This window comes from Oncorhynchus gorbuscha, linkage group LG05 (genome assembly GCF_021184085.1).
Source record: "Oncorhynchus gorbuscha isolate QuinsamMale2020 ecotype Even-year linkage group LG05, OgorEven_v1.0, whole genome shotgun sequence".
In the NCBI taxonomy this organism is placed as follows: domain Eukaryota; kingdom Metazoa; phylum Chordata; class Actinopteri; order Salmoniformes; family Salmonidae; genus Oncorhynchus; species Oncorhynchus gorbuscha.
The window spans coordinates 9,028,185-9,047,617 of NC_060177.1; the positions used below are offsets into that span (position 1 = coordinate 9,028,185).

General features: G+C 40.6%; 1 protein-coding gene across 5 annotated transcripts in view; it reads left to right on the plus strand.

The window, feature by feature from the left end:
• The window catches only part of trip4 (thyroid hormone receptor interactor 4), an 82,781-nt gene that overhangs the window by 46,536 nt on the left and 16,812 nt on the right, over positions 1-19,433 (plus strand). For all 5 annotated transcript variants that reach the window (XM_046348951.1, XM_046348952.1, XM_046348955.1 and 2 more), the window contains one exon: positions 487-589. In XM_046348951.1, coding sequence (XP_046204907.1) covers positions 487-589 — 103 coding nt within the window. The remainder of the gene's footprint in view (positions 1-486; positions 590-19,433) is intronic.

The following is a 19,433-nucleotide window of genomic DNA, read 5'->3' on the forward strand; positions in this document are numbered from 1 at the left end:
TGATGATGATGTATGTAGAATGATGATGATGTATGTAGAATGATGATGATGTATGTAGAACTGATGATGATGTATGTAGAATGATGATGATGTATGTAGAACTGATGATGATGTATGTAGAATGATGATGATGTATGTAGAATGATGATGTCATGTTGCGTAACCCCTCTGATTGTGGTGTCTCAGTGTCGTGTTTGTTTCATAATGTCCTGACAAGTTATAAGGTGTTACGCCACCCTTTCCACAGGGATGTAGAGATTCCATGTAAACATGCTTCAATTAAAAAATGAGAACCTTTTATTCCAGGTTATATTGCTTTCATGTCTATGGTATTACTCTGATAATAACAGGTTCTATCTACCTGTAGGTTCTCTGTCCTTCCTGACCAGGATGTGTCAGTCTAACAGCAATGAAGGTTCCCAGTGTCACCACTCCTGTCTGTCCTTAGGAAAAGCAGTGCTCTGACTGTTTCTGTGTTTCCTGCAGTTTCCTCAGACCTGCGAGGAGTCTGGATCTCCGTTCGTCTTCGTCTGCACCAACCCTCAGGAGCTGCTGGTGAAATTCCCCATGAAAGGGAAACATAAGATCTGTAAGTGCTGCGTCTTTCTGTGTCGCAGAGTAGATCCCAACGAGTTTGGTTGAGCTTTCTGTGTCGCAGAGTAGATCCCAACAAGTCTGGTTGAGCTTTCTGTGTCGCAGAGTAGATCCCAACGAGTCTGGTTGAGCTTTCTGTGTCGCAGAGTAGATCCCAACGAGTCTGGTTGAGCTTTCTGTGTCGCAGAGTAGATCCCAACGAGTCTGGTTGAGCTTTCTGTGTCGCAGAGTAGATCCCAACGAGTCTGGTTGAGCTTTCTGTGTCGCAGAGTAGATCCCAACGAGTCTGGTTGAGCTTTCTGTGTCGCAGAGTAGATACCAACGAGTCTGGTAGAGCTTTCTGTGTCGCAGAGTAGATCCCAACAAGTCTGGTTGAGCTTTCGTGTCGCAGAGTAGATCCCAACGAGTTTGGTTGAGCTTTCTGTGTCGCAGAGTAGATCCCAACGAGTCTGGTTGAGCTTTCTGTGTCACAGAGTAGTAGATCCCAACGAGTTTGGTTGAGCTTTCTGTGTCGCAGAGTAGATACCAACGAGTCTGGTTGAGCTTTCTGTGTCGCAGAGTAGATACCAACGAGTTTGGTTGAGCTTTCTGTGTCGCAGAGTAGATCCCAACGAGTCTGGTTGAGCTTTCTGTGTCGCAGAGTAGATCCCAACGAGTCGCTGCATGTACACACACACACACACACACACACACACACACACACACACACACACACACACACACACACACACACACACACACACACACACACACACACACACACACACACACACACACACACACACATAGGTCTTGTGGAAAAATGAACATGTTTTGCAAAATATTTTTTTAAATATTAATGTGCTCACAAAGTCTCTCAAAGAGCAATCTGTAAAGACAAGACGTTGTTGTCCAGGGGATGTGGGAGACTAGCTACTGTAGTGTCAGTGTTGTTAATGTATGGTGTGATTTCTAATAGGTCAGGGATGTACCTGCAAGCTCTTTTGTTCATATTTGACAAACTCCTGAGACATGAAGGGTTGTTTATGTCCCCCTCTCCCGTCTCCGGTCCTTTAAGATGGACGGTGGGTCTTTGGGAGATTCAAGGTGAAAGACTAGCACTGCCCTTGATCAGTATGGGAGGATTTCAGTTGTATTGTGAAGGGGTGAATTCAAGCAACAGCCCAGAGGGTTAAGGTGCTTGTGCTCATAAACAACAACAATAGATATATCATCTGAGGAAACCATTTAGTCATAATTCTGCATTTGCTAACTGGTTCCACTCCCATTGATTTGCACGGAGTTATGGTAATGCTAAGCTGTGATCTAACTGCACTAACCCAAATCTTAGATCCCTGATGTTGAGTCCATAGACCACTAAGTCTAGGCATCCATTCTAAACAGTAACATGTATATTTTGAATGCACTATCCCTTTAATACATTGAATAATGCCTTATTACCTTTATATTGAGTGTAACCTATAAGATATCCAACTAGTCCCCAGACAGTTCATTTCTAGCACACTATTGGACCTGTCATCTCCTCTTTATATCCAGCTAGTATTTCACCCTCTATTACTCTGCAGCCTCTGAAGGCTCAGAACCATCTCCAGGGAGACCACCTGTGAACCCCACACAAGTGCTGGTGGGTGGGTGGGAGGGGGGGGGGTGGTTTCTGTGTGTTTTTGTGAGTCAAACGGGGGAACCTGCTGTTAGAAGCTGGCCGAGTATTTAGAGGGTTAGCTGCTGGAGCCAAGCAGACATTCTGTATCTATTCACAGTGTTTCTCTCTGTCACTCTCTGTTTCTGTGTCTCTCTCTCCCTTGCTCCCTCAATTTAATTCCATTTCAATTATCTGTCTCTCTCCCTCTCTCAATTTAATTCCATTTCAATTCTCTCTCTCTCTTCTCTCTTCTCTCCTCTTCTCTCCTCTTCTCTCTCTCTCTCGTGTCTTCCGCCTGGGTTGCCTACCTAACACACAGGGTCAGGGGGCTACTGCCACCACTCTCGTTCAGGGAGAACCAGTGTGACTGTTCTTCAGCCCTCCACTGTGTTAGACAGGAAATGACCTCTTCTCTTGTCCAGCTAGCTGCCTCAGACCTGACAGGGCAGCAGAGCGGTGGAAGGATTAGCCAGTGTTGACACTTTACTTAAAGGTCTGCTAGTAAACTGCTTATGAACGTTGACTTATTTAGAAACTATTTACGAATAAAACTATTTCCTATTAAACTATTTACTAATGAAAACTATTCACTATTAAACTATTTCCTATTAAATGATTCACTAATGAAAACGATTTACTATTAAACTATTTACTATTACATGATTCACTATTAAACTATTTACTATTAAACTATTCACTACATTTACATTTAAGTCATTTAGCAGACGCTCTTATCCAGAGCGACTTACAAATTGGTGCATTCACCTTATGACATCCAGTGGAACAGCCACTTTACAACTATTACACTATTTACTATTAAACTATTTACTATTAAACTATTCACTATTACACTATTTACTATTACATGATTTACTATTAAACTATTTACTATTAAACTATTCACTATTAAACTATTCACTATTAAACTATTTACTATTAAACTATTTACTATTAAACTATTCACTATTAAACTATTCACTATTAAACTATTCACTATTAAACTATTCCCTATTAAACTATTCCCTATTAAACTATTCCCTATTAAACTATTCCCTATTAAACTATTCCCTATTAAACTATTCCCTATTAAACTATTCCCTATTAAACTATTTACTATTACACTATTCACTATTAAACTATTCACTATTAAACTATTTACTATTAAACTATTTACTATTACATGATTTACTATTAAACTATTTACTATTAAACTATTTACTATTAAACTATTTACTATTAAACTATTCACTACATTTACATTTAAGTCATTTAGCAGACGCTCTTATCCAGAGCGACTTACAAATTGGTGCATTCACCTTATGACATCCAGTGGAACAGCCACTTTACAACTATTACACTATTTACTATTAACTATTTACAATTTACTAATGAAAAGTATTTACTTTTAAACAATTTACTAATGAAAACTATTTACTATTAAACTATTAACTATTAAACTATTTACTATTGAATTATTTACTATTAAACTATTTACTATTACACTATTTACTATTAAACTATTTACTATTAAACTATTCACTATTAAACTATTCACTATTAAACTATTCACTATTAAACTATTCACTATTAAACTATTTACTATTAAACTATTTACTATTAAACTATTTACTATTAAACAATTTACTAATGAAAACGATTTACTATTAAACTATTCCCTATTAAACTATTTTCTATTAAACTATTCACTATTAAACTATTTACTATTAAACTATTCACTATTAAACTATTTACTATTAAACTATTCACTATTAAACTATTCTCTATTAAACTATTCCCTATTAAACTATTCTCTATTAAACTATTCACTATTAAACTATTCTCTATTAAACTATTCTCTATTAAACTATTCTCTATTAAACTATTCCCTATTAAACTATTCCCTATTAAACTATTCACTATTAAACTATTCACTATTAAACTATTCACTATTAAACTATTCTCTATTAAACTATTCCCTATTAAACAAATCACTATTAAACTATTCCCTATTAAACAAATCACTATTAAACTATTTAATATAGAAACCTATTTACTGTTAAACTATTCACTAATAGTTTACTATGACGACTATTTTATGACTAAACTATTTAGCTTTATATGACTCCCTGTCCACCAAGCATTATTGCATTCAATGCTGGTACCCATGGAGAGAGGAGAGGTGTTGTGGTAAATATGGGATATAGGAACCAAGAGACATGGGTAATTAGAGTGGTCATTAGGGAGAGACTGGTTACTAGACTGGTCATTAGGGAGAGACTGGTTACTAGACTGGTCATTAGGGAGAGACTGGTTACTAGACTGGTCATTAGGGAGAGACTGGTTACTAGACTGGTCATTAGGGAGAGACTGGTTACTAGACTGGTCATTAGGGAGAGACTGGTTACTAGACTGGTCATTAGGGAGAGACTGGTTACTAGAGTGGTCATTAGGGAGAGACTGGTTACTAGACTGGTCATTAGGGAGAGACTGGTTACTAGAGTGGTCATTAGGGAGAGACTGGTTACTAGACTGGTCATTAGGGAGAGACTGGTTGTTAAACTGGTCATTAGGGAGAGACTGGTTACTAGAGTGGTCATTAGGGAGAGACTGGTTACTAGACTGGTCATTAGGGAGAGACTGGTTACTAGACTGGTCATTAGGGAGAGACTGGTTGTTAAACTGGTCATTAGGGAGAGACTGGTTGTTAAACTGGTCATTAGGGAGAGTCTGGTTGTTAAACTGGTCATTAGGGAGAGACTGGTTGTTAAACTGGTCATTAGGGAGAGACTGGTTGTTAAACTGGTCATTAGGGAGAGACTGGTTATTAGAGTGGTCATTAGGGAGAGACTGGTTATTAGAGTGGTCATTAGGGAGAGACTGGTTATTAGAGTGGTCATTAGGGAGAGACTTTAAATTACAATGGTTATTAGGGAGAGACTGGAAATTACACTGGTCATTAGACTGGTTATTAGGGATAGACTCGAAATTACCCTGGTCATTAGACTGGTCATTATGGAGAGACTGGTCATTATGGGTCTTGCAGAGTAGTGACATTCAGAAGGGGAGAATGATGGGAATTCTTCATTGAGGTGTGGGTGGATGTTCAATGTAATGTACACTGGATAGAGCCCATTGTGGCGTGGGTGACTGTGCATGCGTGTGTGTGCATAGATCAATGTGTTTGTGTGTGTCTGTGTGTATGTTTACAAACTGGGGACTTTCCTCTGATTGTACCCATTCATCCACACACTGTAACGAACCCCAGCCAACCACTTCTGTCGGAGCTGAAGGTCACCCCGGCTGTTCAGAGCTATCAAACAACCTGACAAGCCCCCCCCCTTCCCTCTCTCTCTCTGTCTCTCTGTCTCTGTGTCATTTTCTCTCTCTCTCCCTTTCTTCCTTCCTCTCTCCCTCCCCTCTTTCTCTCTCTATTTCTCCTCCCCTATTTCTCTCTCTCTGTCTCACTCTCTCTCGTGAGATACTGAGTGCTGATCCAGACCCTTCATCTGCTTGCTGGCTACTGCAAATGTTCCAGTCTCTCCAGTTACCAGCCTTTAGTGTCTAACTGATCTCCTTAAAGAGTGTGACCCAGTCATCCCGAACACCTCTCCGTTTCACTTGGTTTCATTAGGACACTATTCACTTAGCTTTATGTGCTTCGGATGACATGTGAGGTGAAAATCTGGTCTATTCTCTCTCTTCGCTTGCTCGCTCTCTCTTTCTTTCTTTCAAACACACACACAAACACACACACACATCATATAAGTAGGTACATCAGATTTCTCACAACACTTGCGTTTGCCATGAAATGCGTTTGGATACTTTACATGCCCGGGGAAGAAAAAGGAACCTGTATATTTGTACATTGTGTCAGCGAGGTGTGAGTGAGAACCACAGACAACTGTCTCTGAGAGTACGCTTCCTTGTTTGCCCTGCGTTTACTGCCGTGTACACAAAGAGCCCCTTCCAGCTGTCTTGTCACAATGCCATTTGCATCCATGTTGGTGAATACATTGACAAGCACTGCAATATGTATGGCTGCCGTGCCCCAGATTACACAGATATGGAAGTGGTTTGATAATCCCACTGAAGTGAAGTGGAGGGGGGGGGTTTGCTCCAGTAACCATCCGACCTCACGGTTAGCTCTTTGTTTTACCACGTTGAAAACACAGTGCCATGGGATTGAAACAGAAAGCCAATTAGCTTAACCAGCGTCCAGCTTTTTCTCCGGAGGGGGGTCCTTGCATTTTCTACCTCTTTTTACTCCTCCGCCGGGAGACTGAAGAGGTTAGCGAGAGAAGAAAGTCCTCTTCTTTTGGTTATTTATTTATTCATGGATTTATTTCATATTCATGATTTTTCCAGGACTATCTGGCTGCAGAGGGGAATTTACTGCTCTGGAGGCGACGGACTGGGAACGAAATCACGTTTTAGCTCCATTGAGCTTTGTGGATGAAGGGAAGGGAAAAAAGAGAGAGAGGGAGGGAGAGGAAGGTTTATGTGCTCTCCAGTAAATGGGAGGTAGGCCTGTAAGGTGACAGGCTGTGTTTATTACTGATCTGTCAGCCGGTTAATGGGTAGAGGAGAGTGGAGCAGAGCAGCTCATATAGAGGCCAGGCTGGAACTGCATGGCAGGCAGAGAGTGAGCTCTCAACAGTGGTCTGGAGTCATAGTACCACTCTGGCAGACCCAGTCTTCAAGGTTGCTTCCACAGTCCCCAAAGAATAACATAACCCCATTGCTTTCTCTACATTCTCCCTCGTATAACAGGCAGAGAGAGATCTTAACAATGGGACTCAATGCTAGTACTACTAACAGAACCAATGATGGTACTACTAACAGAACCAATGATGGTACTACTAACAGAACCAATGATGGTACTACTAACAGAACCAATGATGGTACTACTAACAGAACCAATGATGGTACTACTAACAGAACCAATGATGGTACTACTAACAGAACCAATGATGGTACTACTAACAGAACCAATGATGGTACTACTAACAGAACCAATGATGGTACTACTAACAGAACCAATGATGGTACTACTCTAACAGAACCAATGATGGTACTACTAACAGAACCAATGATGGTACTACTAACAGAACCAATGATGGTACTACTAACAGAACCAATGATGGTACTACTAACAGAACCAATGATGGTACTACTAACAGAACCAATGATGGTACTACTAACAGAACCAATGATGGTACTACTAACAGAACCAATGATGGTACTACTAACAGAACCAATGATGGTACTACTAACAGAACCAATGATGGTACTACTAACAGAACCAATGATGGTACTACTAACAGAACCAATGATGGTACTACTAACAGAACCAATGATGGTACTACTAACAGAACCAATGATGGTACTACTAACAGAACCAATGATGGTACTACTAACAGAACCAATGATGGTACTACTAACAGAACCAATGATGGTACTACTAACAGAACCAATGATGGTACTACTAACAGAACCAATGATGGTACTACTAACAGAACCAATGATGGTACTACTAACAGAACCAATGATGGTACTACTAACAGAACCAATGATGGTACTACTAACAGAACCAATGATGGTACTACTAACAGAACCAATGATGGTACTACTAACAGAACCAATGATGGTACTACTAACAGAACCAATGATGGTACTACTAACAGAACCAATGATGGTACTACTAACAGAACCAATGATGGTACTACTAACAGAACCAATGATGGTACTACTAACAGAACCAATGATGGTACTACTAACAGAACCAATGATGGTACTACTAACAGAACCAATGATGGTACTACTAACAGAACCAATGATGGTACTACTAACAGAACCAATGATGGTACTACTCTAACAGAACCAATGATGGTACTACTAACAGAACCAATGATGGTACTACTAACAGAACCAATGATGGTACTACTAACAGAACCAATGATGGTACTACTAACAGAACCAATGATGGTACTACTAACAGAACCAATGATGGTACTACTAACAGAACCAATGATGGTACTACTAACAGAACCAATGATGGTACTACTAACAGAACCAATGATGGTACTACTCTAACAGAACCAATGATAGTAATAACAGAACCAATGATGGTACTACTAACAGAACCAATGATAGTACTACTAACAGAACCAATGATGGTACTACTAACAGAACCAATGATGGTACTACTAACAGAACCAATGATGGTACTACTAACAGAACCAATGATGGTACTACTAACAGAACCAATGATGGTACTACTAACAGAACCAATGATGGTACTACTAACAGAACCAATGATGGTACTACTAACAGAACCAATGATGGTACTACTAACAGAACCAATGATGGTACTACTAACAGAACCAATGATGGTACTACTAACAGAACCAATGATGGTACTACTAACAGAACCAATGATGGTACTACTAACAGAACCAATGAGTACTACTAACAGAACCAATGATGGTACTACTAACAGAACCAATGATGGTACTACTAACAGAACCAATGATGGTACTACTAACAGAACCAATGAGGTACTACTAACAGAACCAATGATGGTACTACTAACAGAACCAATGATGGTACTACTAACAGAACCAATGATGGTACTACTAACAGAACCAATGATGGTACTAACAGAACCAATGATGGTACTACTAACAGAACCAATGATGGTACTACTAACAGAACCAATGATGGTACTACTAACAGAACCAATGATGGTACTACTAACAGAACCAATGATGGTACTACTAACAGAACCAATGATGGTACTACTAACAGAACCAATGATGGTACTACTAACAGAACCAATGATAGTACTACTAACAGAACCAATGATGGTACTACTAACAGAACCAATGATAGTACTACTAACAGAACCAATGATGGTACTACTAACAGAACCAATGATGGTACTACTAACAGAACCAATGATGGTACTACTAACAGAACCAATGATGGTACTACTCTAACAGAACCAATGATGGTACTACTCTAACAGAACCAATGATGGTACTACTCTAACAGAACCAATGATGGTACTACTAACAGAACCAATGATAGTACTACTAACAGAACCAATGATGGTACTACTCTAACAGAACCAATGATAGTACTACTAACAGAACCAATGATAGTACTACTAACAGAACCAATGATAGTACTACTAACAGAACCAATGATGGTACTACTCTAACAGAACCAAAGATAGTACTACTAACAGAACCAATGGCGGCACTACTAACAGAACCAATGATGGTACTACTCTAACAGAACCAATGATGGTACTACTAACAGAACCAATGATGGTACCACTAACAGAACCAATGATGATACTACTAACAGAACCAATGACCATACTACTACTAACAGAACCAATGATGGTACCACTAACAGAACCAATGATGGTACCACTAACAGAACCAAGGACCATACTACTACTAACAGAACCAATGATGGTACTACTAACAGAACCAATGACCATACTACTACTAACAGAACCAATGATGGTACGTACTACTTACGTAACCCATGACGGTACTACTAACAGAACTCATGATGGTACTAGTCTAGCAGAACCAATGATGGTACTACTAACAGAACTCATGATGGTACTAGTCTAACAGAACCAATGACGGTACTAGTCTAACAGAACCAATGATGGTACTACTAACAGAACTCATGATGGTACTAGTCTAACAGAACCAATGATGGTACTAGTCTAACAGAACTCATGATGGTACTAGTCTAACAGAACCAATGACGGTACTAGTCTAACAGAACCAATGACGGTACTACTAACAGAACTCATGATGGTACTAGTCTAACAGAACCAATGATGGTACTAGTCTAACAGAACTCATGATGGTACTACTAACAGAACCAATGACGGTACTAGTCTAACAGAACCAATGATGGTACTACTAACAGAACTCATGATGGTACTAGTCTAACAGAACCAATGATGGTACTACTAACAGAACCAATGATGGTACTAGTCTAACAGAACCAATGATGGTACTACTAACAGAACCAATGATGGTACTAGTCTAACAGAACCAATGATGGTACTACTAACAGAACCAATGATGGTACTACTAACAGAACCAATGATGGTACTACTAACAGAACCAATGATGGTACTACTAACAGAACCAATGATGGTACTACTCTAACAGAACCAATGATGGTACTACTCTAACAGAACCAATGATGGTACTACTCTAACAGAACCAACGATAGTACTACTGAACAGAACAGAACCAGTGTCCAAGGCTGCTTTACAGTACATCCACCTCTCTCCCCTTCTGCTAAACCTTTCTGTGGTATTGATCGGGCTCAGCGCTGTGCTGTGTAGGCGGTGTGATTAATTTCCTTGATTAGGAAGAGATTACCCTGCTGTGGGGAGTTAGTGCTGGCCCTGCTAGAATTCATCGCACTTAGGCTGCTGCCTTGTTTTTGTTAATTTGTCAGGTCAGAAATCAAGGATCAATCGCTGGTTTATTTGCCGAGTTCAAGTAGCAATGGGGGGGTGGGGATGTTATTATGGGCACTTTCAATCTGACTGGTCACAGTAGTTGACATTGAGTGGGCAGCAATTGGCGTCATTTGTTTACAGATTCTGTGTCTGATTGTGAAGAATTGTGTTGTTACTAGTAAAAGGACTGTGAAAAGGGTTGTGTGACATGATCCACTTGGAATCGTGATTGCCGTATCGTAATATATTTTCTGCCGTGGTATGTATTGTGAGCTTTACAATACTTATCCATATTATTTCATGCACCCACCTTTTTTAAAGCAATTCAATTCACGTATGTATTATTTATAGTTGTTTTGATTCATGCGTAGTGTGTCAATGTTCATGTACAAACTGTGTAGCCAAAGCATCAAAATCCAGACTTCAGTAAACTGTTTACCCAACATGCTCATTCACCACATCTGCCAGAAAGATCAACATTACTCAAGTCCTTCATCAGCTTACTGTCTCCAACCTGCCTCTCCTGAATACAAAAAAAACATGTGTCTACATGTGATTCTCATTTTGAGAAGACCGACGCAATAGCTTTTGTTGTCATGGAGACCGCACAGTCCATGTTTAACGGGCTGTTTTTTTTTACAGTCCAAGAGAAGACTATGCAAACAGTGAGCTGTGTTTGCCCTGTGTGGTTGAGCAGTGATCCAGGAACACGCTCAGTCGACAGTTCCCCAGGACTCTAAACAGACCATGACTCCAGTCCTCATTATAACAGTGGGACGGACCACCTGAGGACCGAACATAAATAATGCAGAGAGAACCAGAGTTCTGCTGACAAACCCTTCCCCCTCGACCACATGGTTGAACCCCTAGCCCTGGAGGGCATGGTAAAGACATCCCTTACGACACCGTTATGACACTCTATTCCTGTGACTGATGTATTTTCTACCTCCTCTCCACGGGGCCCTATATGGGGTTTCCTATGGATGTAGGCACAGACCCGCAGCTTTGTCTCTGAAAAATAACCCGCAGCAAAAAAATCTAATTCTTTATCTTAATTTGATCCTAATTTACTCCGACAGTCGCAATGAAAAGTGTGAGATGAAAGAGTTGAAATTCCAATGAAGAGGTAATGACCATGGCGAGTCGATAGTGATATTGGTCTTACTCTGCTGTGTGTTTTCCCCATCTCCCATCAGTATGTTTAGCTTGGTCTCTCTTAAAATGTAGACTGTTTCCTACTTTGTTACCAGAGGCAAGGGCCCTTGACTCACTGCCACCAGCCTCTGCCAAGACAGCCTTTTTAAGCTGTGATAAAACATTTACGAGAGAGAGAGAGAGAATGCTATGGTGGAGAACAGAGGCCACATTCGGAGAGAAGCAGCTGCTCCCTGATAGCGGTTGGAAGGTCTCCTCAGTACTCGGCAGTGTTCTGCTCTCCCCATGCCCACCATGAATATTGCATTAGCCCACTACAGGGCCCCTTGTGTTTGCCCCCCAAGAGAGGAGAGTAGAGCAGCCATGGTACTGGAGCGTACGAGGAGTCAAGCCCACTCTCCCCCACACCGCCAGGCCCATCCACATTTAGCTTGCACAGGCAGACGCTCCAAACTCCAGACCAGCTTTCCATCAGCATAATCTCCCAGACTGACTCAGAGGACTCCTGTCTCATAATGTGTCAACCTCAATTATATTAATGTGCGCACCCGAGAAAAATGTCTGACATTTGCTGGCATTTACAGGACGAGTAACTGTTTTCTGGCTGGTGTTTTTTGCTCCAGCTGAGTCGTCTTAGAGGCCCTTTTGAAATAAACCACATATTGGCTCTGTGTTGACCCGCCTCCCACTGATTAGCTAAAGAAAAAACGCTTTTGTAAATAGCAGCACCGAGGCCACAATTATGTCAAAATACTATTTTTTTTGTTCATATAATCTCCACAGCAATTGAAAATTGGCACCTCCTTTGAACAAGGTCAATGATGGTACAAGTGAAGAGGCCATTTTGAGAGGCGAGCCTTGCTGGCTGTTATTAGCTATTAGCCTAATTCCCTGGCCCTTAAACACAAACACCTGGAGGCCAAGGGCAGTCCTGACCGTGAGGTCAGCCCCTGTTAAACTGGAGCTTTCGTCTCGCGAGCTCCCTCCTTCCCCATCTCATCCGCCTCCTCCATAGTGTTTCATTAGTGTTTCACCGACTCCATTACCCTGCTGTAATGTGCACTTAGCCGCCTAATCTCCATGCGGCTGACATGTGACTCCCCCAGTGCACTTTGCACACCTTCTCTCATTTGAACAGGGGACATCCTCTGAGAATGCCAATTTACTGGTTAATGTAGAAGAGGCATGTGTCCCTTCCTCGCTATCGCTCACCTTCCTGTTGCTGCACTCTGTCACAACACCCGCCTTAATTCTTACCTCATTTTTAAAAATTCTGTCCTATTTCCTCATTGCTGTTTCCGCTCAAGGCGTTATTTTCAATGGTAATGAGGCACAGCAGTAAGCAGTGGTTTGTGGTGAGGGAAGCTGAAAAGATGGTGATATGCTAATAAACCAGTTCAAACACCAGCGATTCTCCTCAGTAAAGCTAAAGCGCTACATGCTGTTATGCTTGAGGTCGGTGTGTTCACTTCAGCACCGTTCTTCACTTTGTCCTACAACCCATGAGACCTGCAAAAGGAGGACCAGTAATTGAAGAAAGCGCATACTTTCTCAAGACTAGCACTTAAAAACAGTTCAAGGGTTCAAACTACCTTGAAGAGGTAAACAACTTGTTCTGGGTTTTGTTGAAAGCATAGGTTTTGCCTGTCCATCTGTGTTTACCTCAATGGCTTATGTTGTCTCTATGCATCATGCTTGCTAGCTGCACTTTGCCCACTCTCACTGGGAGCACATGCCCAGAAAGTAGCCATAACTCTTTCTGGTAGTCTAGGAGATGTGCTGATCTGTCCAAGCTCTTGTATAGGTTTAGAATTCCATTTGTAAGGGCGGCAGGTAGCCTAGCAGTTAGAGCGTTGGGCCAATAATCAAAAGGTTGCTCGTTCAAATCCCCGAGAGCCAGGGTCGCCGTTGATAATGGCAGACCCTGGCCGTGACCCCATTCTCCAAGAGTGTCTCGGGGGGAGTTGGCATATGCACAAAAACACATTTCCATTTCACACCTGGGAGACTTGAATAAATTATTCCCATTAGGAAAACAGTGAAGCTAATAACATAACGTTGAAGCTAAGCACCTGCAGTGAGGCTAGTATATGTACATGTGTGAAATAGGACAAATTTAAGCATCTAATTATTATTATAAGCCCCCAGCAATCAGGCCAATGTTTTTGGCATTCCCTATCGCTAATTAACTGGAACCAGCAAAGCTTTCCTCTGAATCTCCACTGGGTTGTGTCTCTTCCAAAAGATCTCATGTCCCAGTTTAGTATCCCACACAGTTTTTCACACCAGAGATATAGCCGCAGATCGAGACCGTAATCACTGGGAAATATCACATCTTTTCCCTCCATTTTGACAGTTCACATTGCAGAGATGTACAGCTCACCAGCCTGTGCATCTGAAAATAATCTCCTCCGTCTTGACTTGTCAGAACAAAATGTGAGAACCCAGAGGGGATCTCCACTGAGTCAGCGATGAGGGAGGGAGATGTCAAAGACGCTGTGGCTCTATTTCAAACCAGTTCCACCTGCAGGCAGCCTAAGTAGTTCCTGTTGTTTAGCTCGCCACAGCTAAGGCCAATGAAAAGAATGCCGTGACAAGAGCTAAAGCATCGACTAAGTAAACTGATTAATGCGTAACTGTGAGCAAAGTTGGCCCCAGGTAGTAAGCTACATCTGTTACAAATGACTTCATAGATCTATGGAGAGAGACTTAAAATGGCATGATGTCAGCTAGCCTCACTGCAGGTGTTTAGCTTCAACGTTATGTCATTAGCATCCCTGTTTTCCTAATGGGAAGAATTTATTCAAGTCTCCCTTTTGCTTGTAGTCTGTTGTCACCCACTTTTTGAATGATATGGAAATGCATACATATGCTGTGTCAGTCGCTAGAGCACGACACTTACCATGCCAATGGTGTTGAGTTGGATTCCCGATGGGGACACCCTTATGTACAGTATGCATGCATGACTAAGTTGCTCTGGAGAAAAGAGTCTGCTAAATAACACAGCATACTACTATAGCATCTAGTTTCCTTTCCCAGATGATTCCATTATTATTATTATTATTATTATTATTATTATTATTATTATTATTATTATTATACTACTATAGCATCTAGTTTCCTTTCCCAGATGATTCCATTATTGTTATTATTATTATTATTATTATTATTATTATACTATTAAGCAGCACAACTTGTCACCAAAGTATCATCTTATAAACGAATATATAAACTTTAGCCCTAAAGACTCTTTAGTTCTACTTTACACTTGTAGGGTTAGGCTAGTTGTTATATCAACCAATATATCAAATTTAGCCCTAAAGACTCTTTAGTTCTACTTTATACTTGTGGCGTTAGTCTAGTTGTCAGATCAACCAATATATCAAATTTAGCCCTAAAGACTCTTTAGTTCTACTTTACACTTGTGGCGTTAGTCTAGTTGTCATATCAACCAATATATCAAATTTAGCCCTAAAGACTCTTTAGTTCTACTTTACACTTGTGGGGTTAGTCTAGTTGTCATATTTACATTTACATTTAAGTCTAGCCCTAAAGGCTCTTTAGTTTTACTTTACACTTGTGGTGTTAGTCTAGTTGTTGCGTTGTTCTAACCAACATGTTATCTCTGCTAATATCTGTTCTAACCAACATAGCCCAGGATCAGGGACCTGAGCAGGATAATCCCTCGTCTGGCTCCACCCACCAACACCCCCTCCACGTTGGGCCAGCAAGCTGTCTTTGTACCATGCATCCTGAGTTGGGCTGAGGTGTGGTGGGGGTGCTACTTAATATAAATGTCTTAGAAACAACATCCCTTTCCTCACTTTATGGCTATGCTAACCTCTTTTAAAGCTAGAATCCTTAGTTGCTTCATCCACTTTTGGACTTATAAATGAATGATATATACCCATTGATTCTTGAAGACTATAACAGTACAGTAAATGCCTCATGAGCTTAGTTCAACTGTCTTACCTCCATCATAATCCAATATATAAACTTGTTTCACGCCAATGTTTGTAAACAAGGTAAATGCAAACAAACAATGTACAGCCTTAAAACATGGTTAAAACTATACATTTGGTATCACGGATGGTCAGTCCTTGCATCCATAGCTCTGTCTATTCATTTGAGTGGTTACATTTCTCCAGCCCCCATCCCTTAGCTTTTTAGAAACAACAAGGGGAACAGAGCACGCTTTGTTATTGTTTCAATGAAGGATTCTAGCTTTAAGGTAGCAGTTAGCTATGCAGCGAGTGTCTAACAATTGTAACTGTTACTTACCGCAAGTGATCTGGTACGTGCTTCCTTTCTTCCTGCCTTCCTTGAAGCAGTCACTGATCCAACATTATTGGAATGGTGAAAGCCACGTTACTTGCTCTCACCCATACTATCGGGTAAGATCTGTGAATACATGAAGAAATATTATTTTGGAGGGTCTTTAAAAAGCTGCAGACTCTGTACATGTGTTTGCTTACCCTACAATAACTAACACATAAACCTTTATTGATGTGACTTGTAGACAAGAGCTAGCTTTCTGAAGAAGGCTAGTTGCTACACTCTAAGAAAAAACGTGCTATCTAGAACCAAGAAGGGTTATTCGGCTGTCCCCATAGGAGAACCCATTTAAGAACCCATTTTTTTCTCTCCAGATATAACCCTTTGAGGTAGAACACTTCAGGGTTCCATGTAGAACCCTTTCCACAGAGTGTTGTACATAGAACCCAAAAGGGTTCTGCCTGGAACCAAAGAGGATTCTACCTGCAATCAAAAGGGGTTCTCCTATGAGGACAGCCTGGGGAACCCATTTCAAACCCTTTTTCCTACGGGTGTAGATAACCTACAAATCATACCGTGTACAACAATTTCCTAGTCCAATGTACAACAACAACAAACAGTTGTCTTTCTGTGCAGAGTGCTCTTCCAACGTTAGAGTGCTATCAACACTGGTGTACAGTACATGGGAATAGATTAGAGAACTGAAAACAGGGATTTTAGAGAAGGCAAGGTGAGACAAATGGCAATAATAAAGAGATGAGTCATAAGAGTTCAGAGTATTTCCGTTGTATAAACCTTGTTAAAAGTCAAGGAATTTAAAGTAATAGAGGAAGCTGCAACAAGCTAATAATGAATGTATCTGTTGAATTTTAATTGTCAAAAAGGGATATTTGTTCTCGGGAAACATGGATGTAAAACAGGTGGAACTGGTTAAATAAGATGTCTCTGGTGAACTCAAAATAGTTGTGGCGTGTAGGTTTTGACTTTTAATAAAGAAAATCTGCATGAAATCTCACAAAGAGTTATAACCAATACACCTTTGTATTTGAATCAGCTGACTCCAATTAGGAATCGCTCAGGCAGAAGACTGAAGACAACTCTTAATGTTTCAATAAATGGTTTATTTGGAAAGGTGTCTGGGGGATTGTAATAATCCTGCAGCCTGTGTTGTATTATTAATGGGATGCATTTCCTCTCTGAACATTCATCTCACTCCTTACTGGATTCCTCCTCCTCGACTGTTCAGCAGACGTATTTATTACGGCCGGACTATACCAGTATCACGATGCTTGTTAGTATCATGGCAAGGAAACTTCTTTAGGAAAACAGCCCTAATGTTGGAAACAAACATCATTATGTCATCCAGAGTCACATGGAAAATAAATACATCTGTAGCTCACAATATTTGACATACAACCGGTTTTTAAAGGACTAAAGAGTTTGATCTGCTTCGTGTTTTAATTTTTCCCATGGATTTTTTTGTTGTTGACACTGGTATCGTCGCATCCCTAATATATTAAATTAAACAATATTAAGAAAAATGTTCTTTCACATTATAAATGGTCTCTTCTTTATAAATCCATCATTTGTTTTTAGTAATCAATTATCTTTAGGGTTATGACATTTTATGTTTGATATTTACATTTTAGTCATTTAGCAGATGTTCTTGTCCAGAGCAACTTACAGTTGCTGCATTGATCTGAAGATGGCTAGGTGAGATAACCACACATCACATATCATATCAGGTACTTTTTCCTTCAATAAAGTAGTTATCAGCAAAGTCAGCGCTAATGGGAGAAGGTAAGTGCAGGGTGAGATATATTTTAATATTTCAAGTTTTAAAAATGCAAATTGGTGGATCATCACTTCAAACCGATGGTTGAGAATCTTCCATCTCATGTCAGACACCAGCCACATGATCCCACCGGTACTTATTTAGTGCTTGGGCATGGAATGTTTAGGCTAATGTTCATATTGAGTCATTTGGTCACTGGATGTATGTTGGGTGCATCTTGTCAAGTAGTTAATGCATTGACATATTGCATTCTGTTATGTAGGGCTGGGACGATACTAGTAACGCTATATTGTTTCCATGGCAAAAATGAAAACACGAAGAAGATCAACCTCTGGTCCTTTTAAAAACATGCTCTATGTAAAATATTGTGTGCTATAGCTTGGAAAATAAATAAATACATGTGACTCTGGCAACATAATGATGTTTGTTTTCAACATTAGGGCTGTTTTTTCTAAAGAAGGTAAATCCGCTTTGGGGTTTGTTTGCTCGCCACGATACTAAGGAGTATCACGATACTGGTATGGTCCCAGCCCTACTGCAGTACTATGGGAAGCTGGCGTTTGTGTGTCCCCAGTATGACTTGTTTAAACACAGTAATTGGCTTACGGAAGATAACGTACACAATCAGACTGTTTGCTTCAAACCAAAACCAGTCCAGAACCAGCTGAGTAGACAAGTAACAGCAGGTTGACCTTGGGGTCAACATTGATTAAGCAGGCTTATGGAGCGAACCAGTTAGCTCTCAAGCATATGTTCTTCCTCAGCCTGTTTTTGCTGCTTCAAGCAAAAACAATTAACCAACCAACTGAAATTGTCACGGCGATACAGTACCTCCCATCTGTTTCCTCCTCCTGCATGATACTTCCTTACATGCTTTTTCACCACATAATGTTGGCCTGCAATGTCCGTGTTTGTAGACGGATGTCAGCTTCTTTTTATAGACCATATACAGTACCACGTGCCACACTCTAAATGTTTCTGACATGTGACAGGCAGGTCCCTTGGGGTTTTGCCCTCTGAAGTTTTACTTTGCAAGCGAACTGTGTTGGTTGCCCTCTGCCTTGCGTCACCGGTTCTATTTTTCTTCACAAACCACCTAAGAGCAACTGAGCTTCCGGAACACTATGTATGCAAGTGTCAGTCCCAGCTGAGCCTCTCTCACAGTGGGCTAAATGAGCTACTTAACGCTCCCAGGCTTGCAAATAACCTGATTACCAATGTCTGTGAAATGATGTTGCGACAAAATGCTACTGATGCTGACAGTCCTTTATATTGTTTTGGAATTTGGTCTTCAGCTAGGCTCTACATTTAAAATGTTCCCCAGCCTACACCAACCTCACTCTTCATAATTATGGAGCACGTCGTCTTAATTCCTCTGGCTGCTCATTAAGCTCTGGAGGAGCACGGTTGACCCATTTTACATGGGAGCCTATAGAACCCCCGAGACAAGCAACTCTCCTGCATCAGGA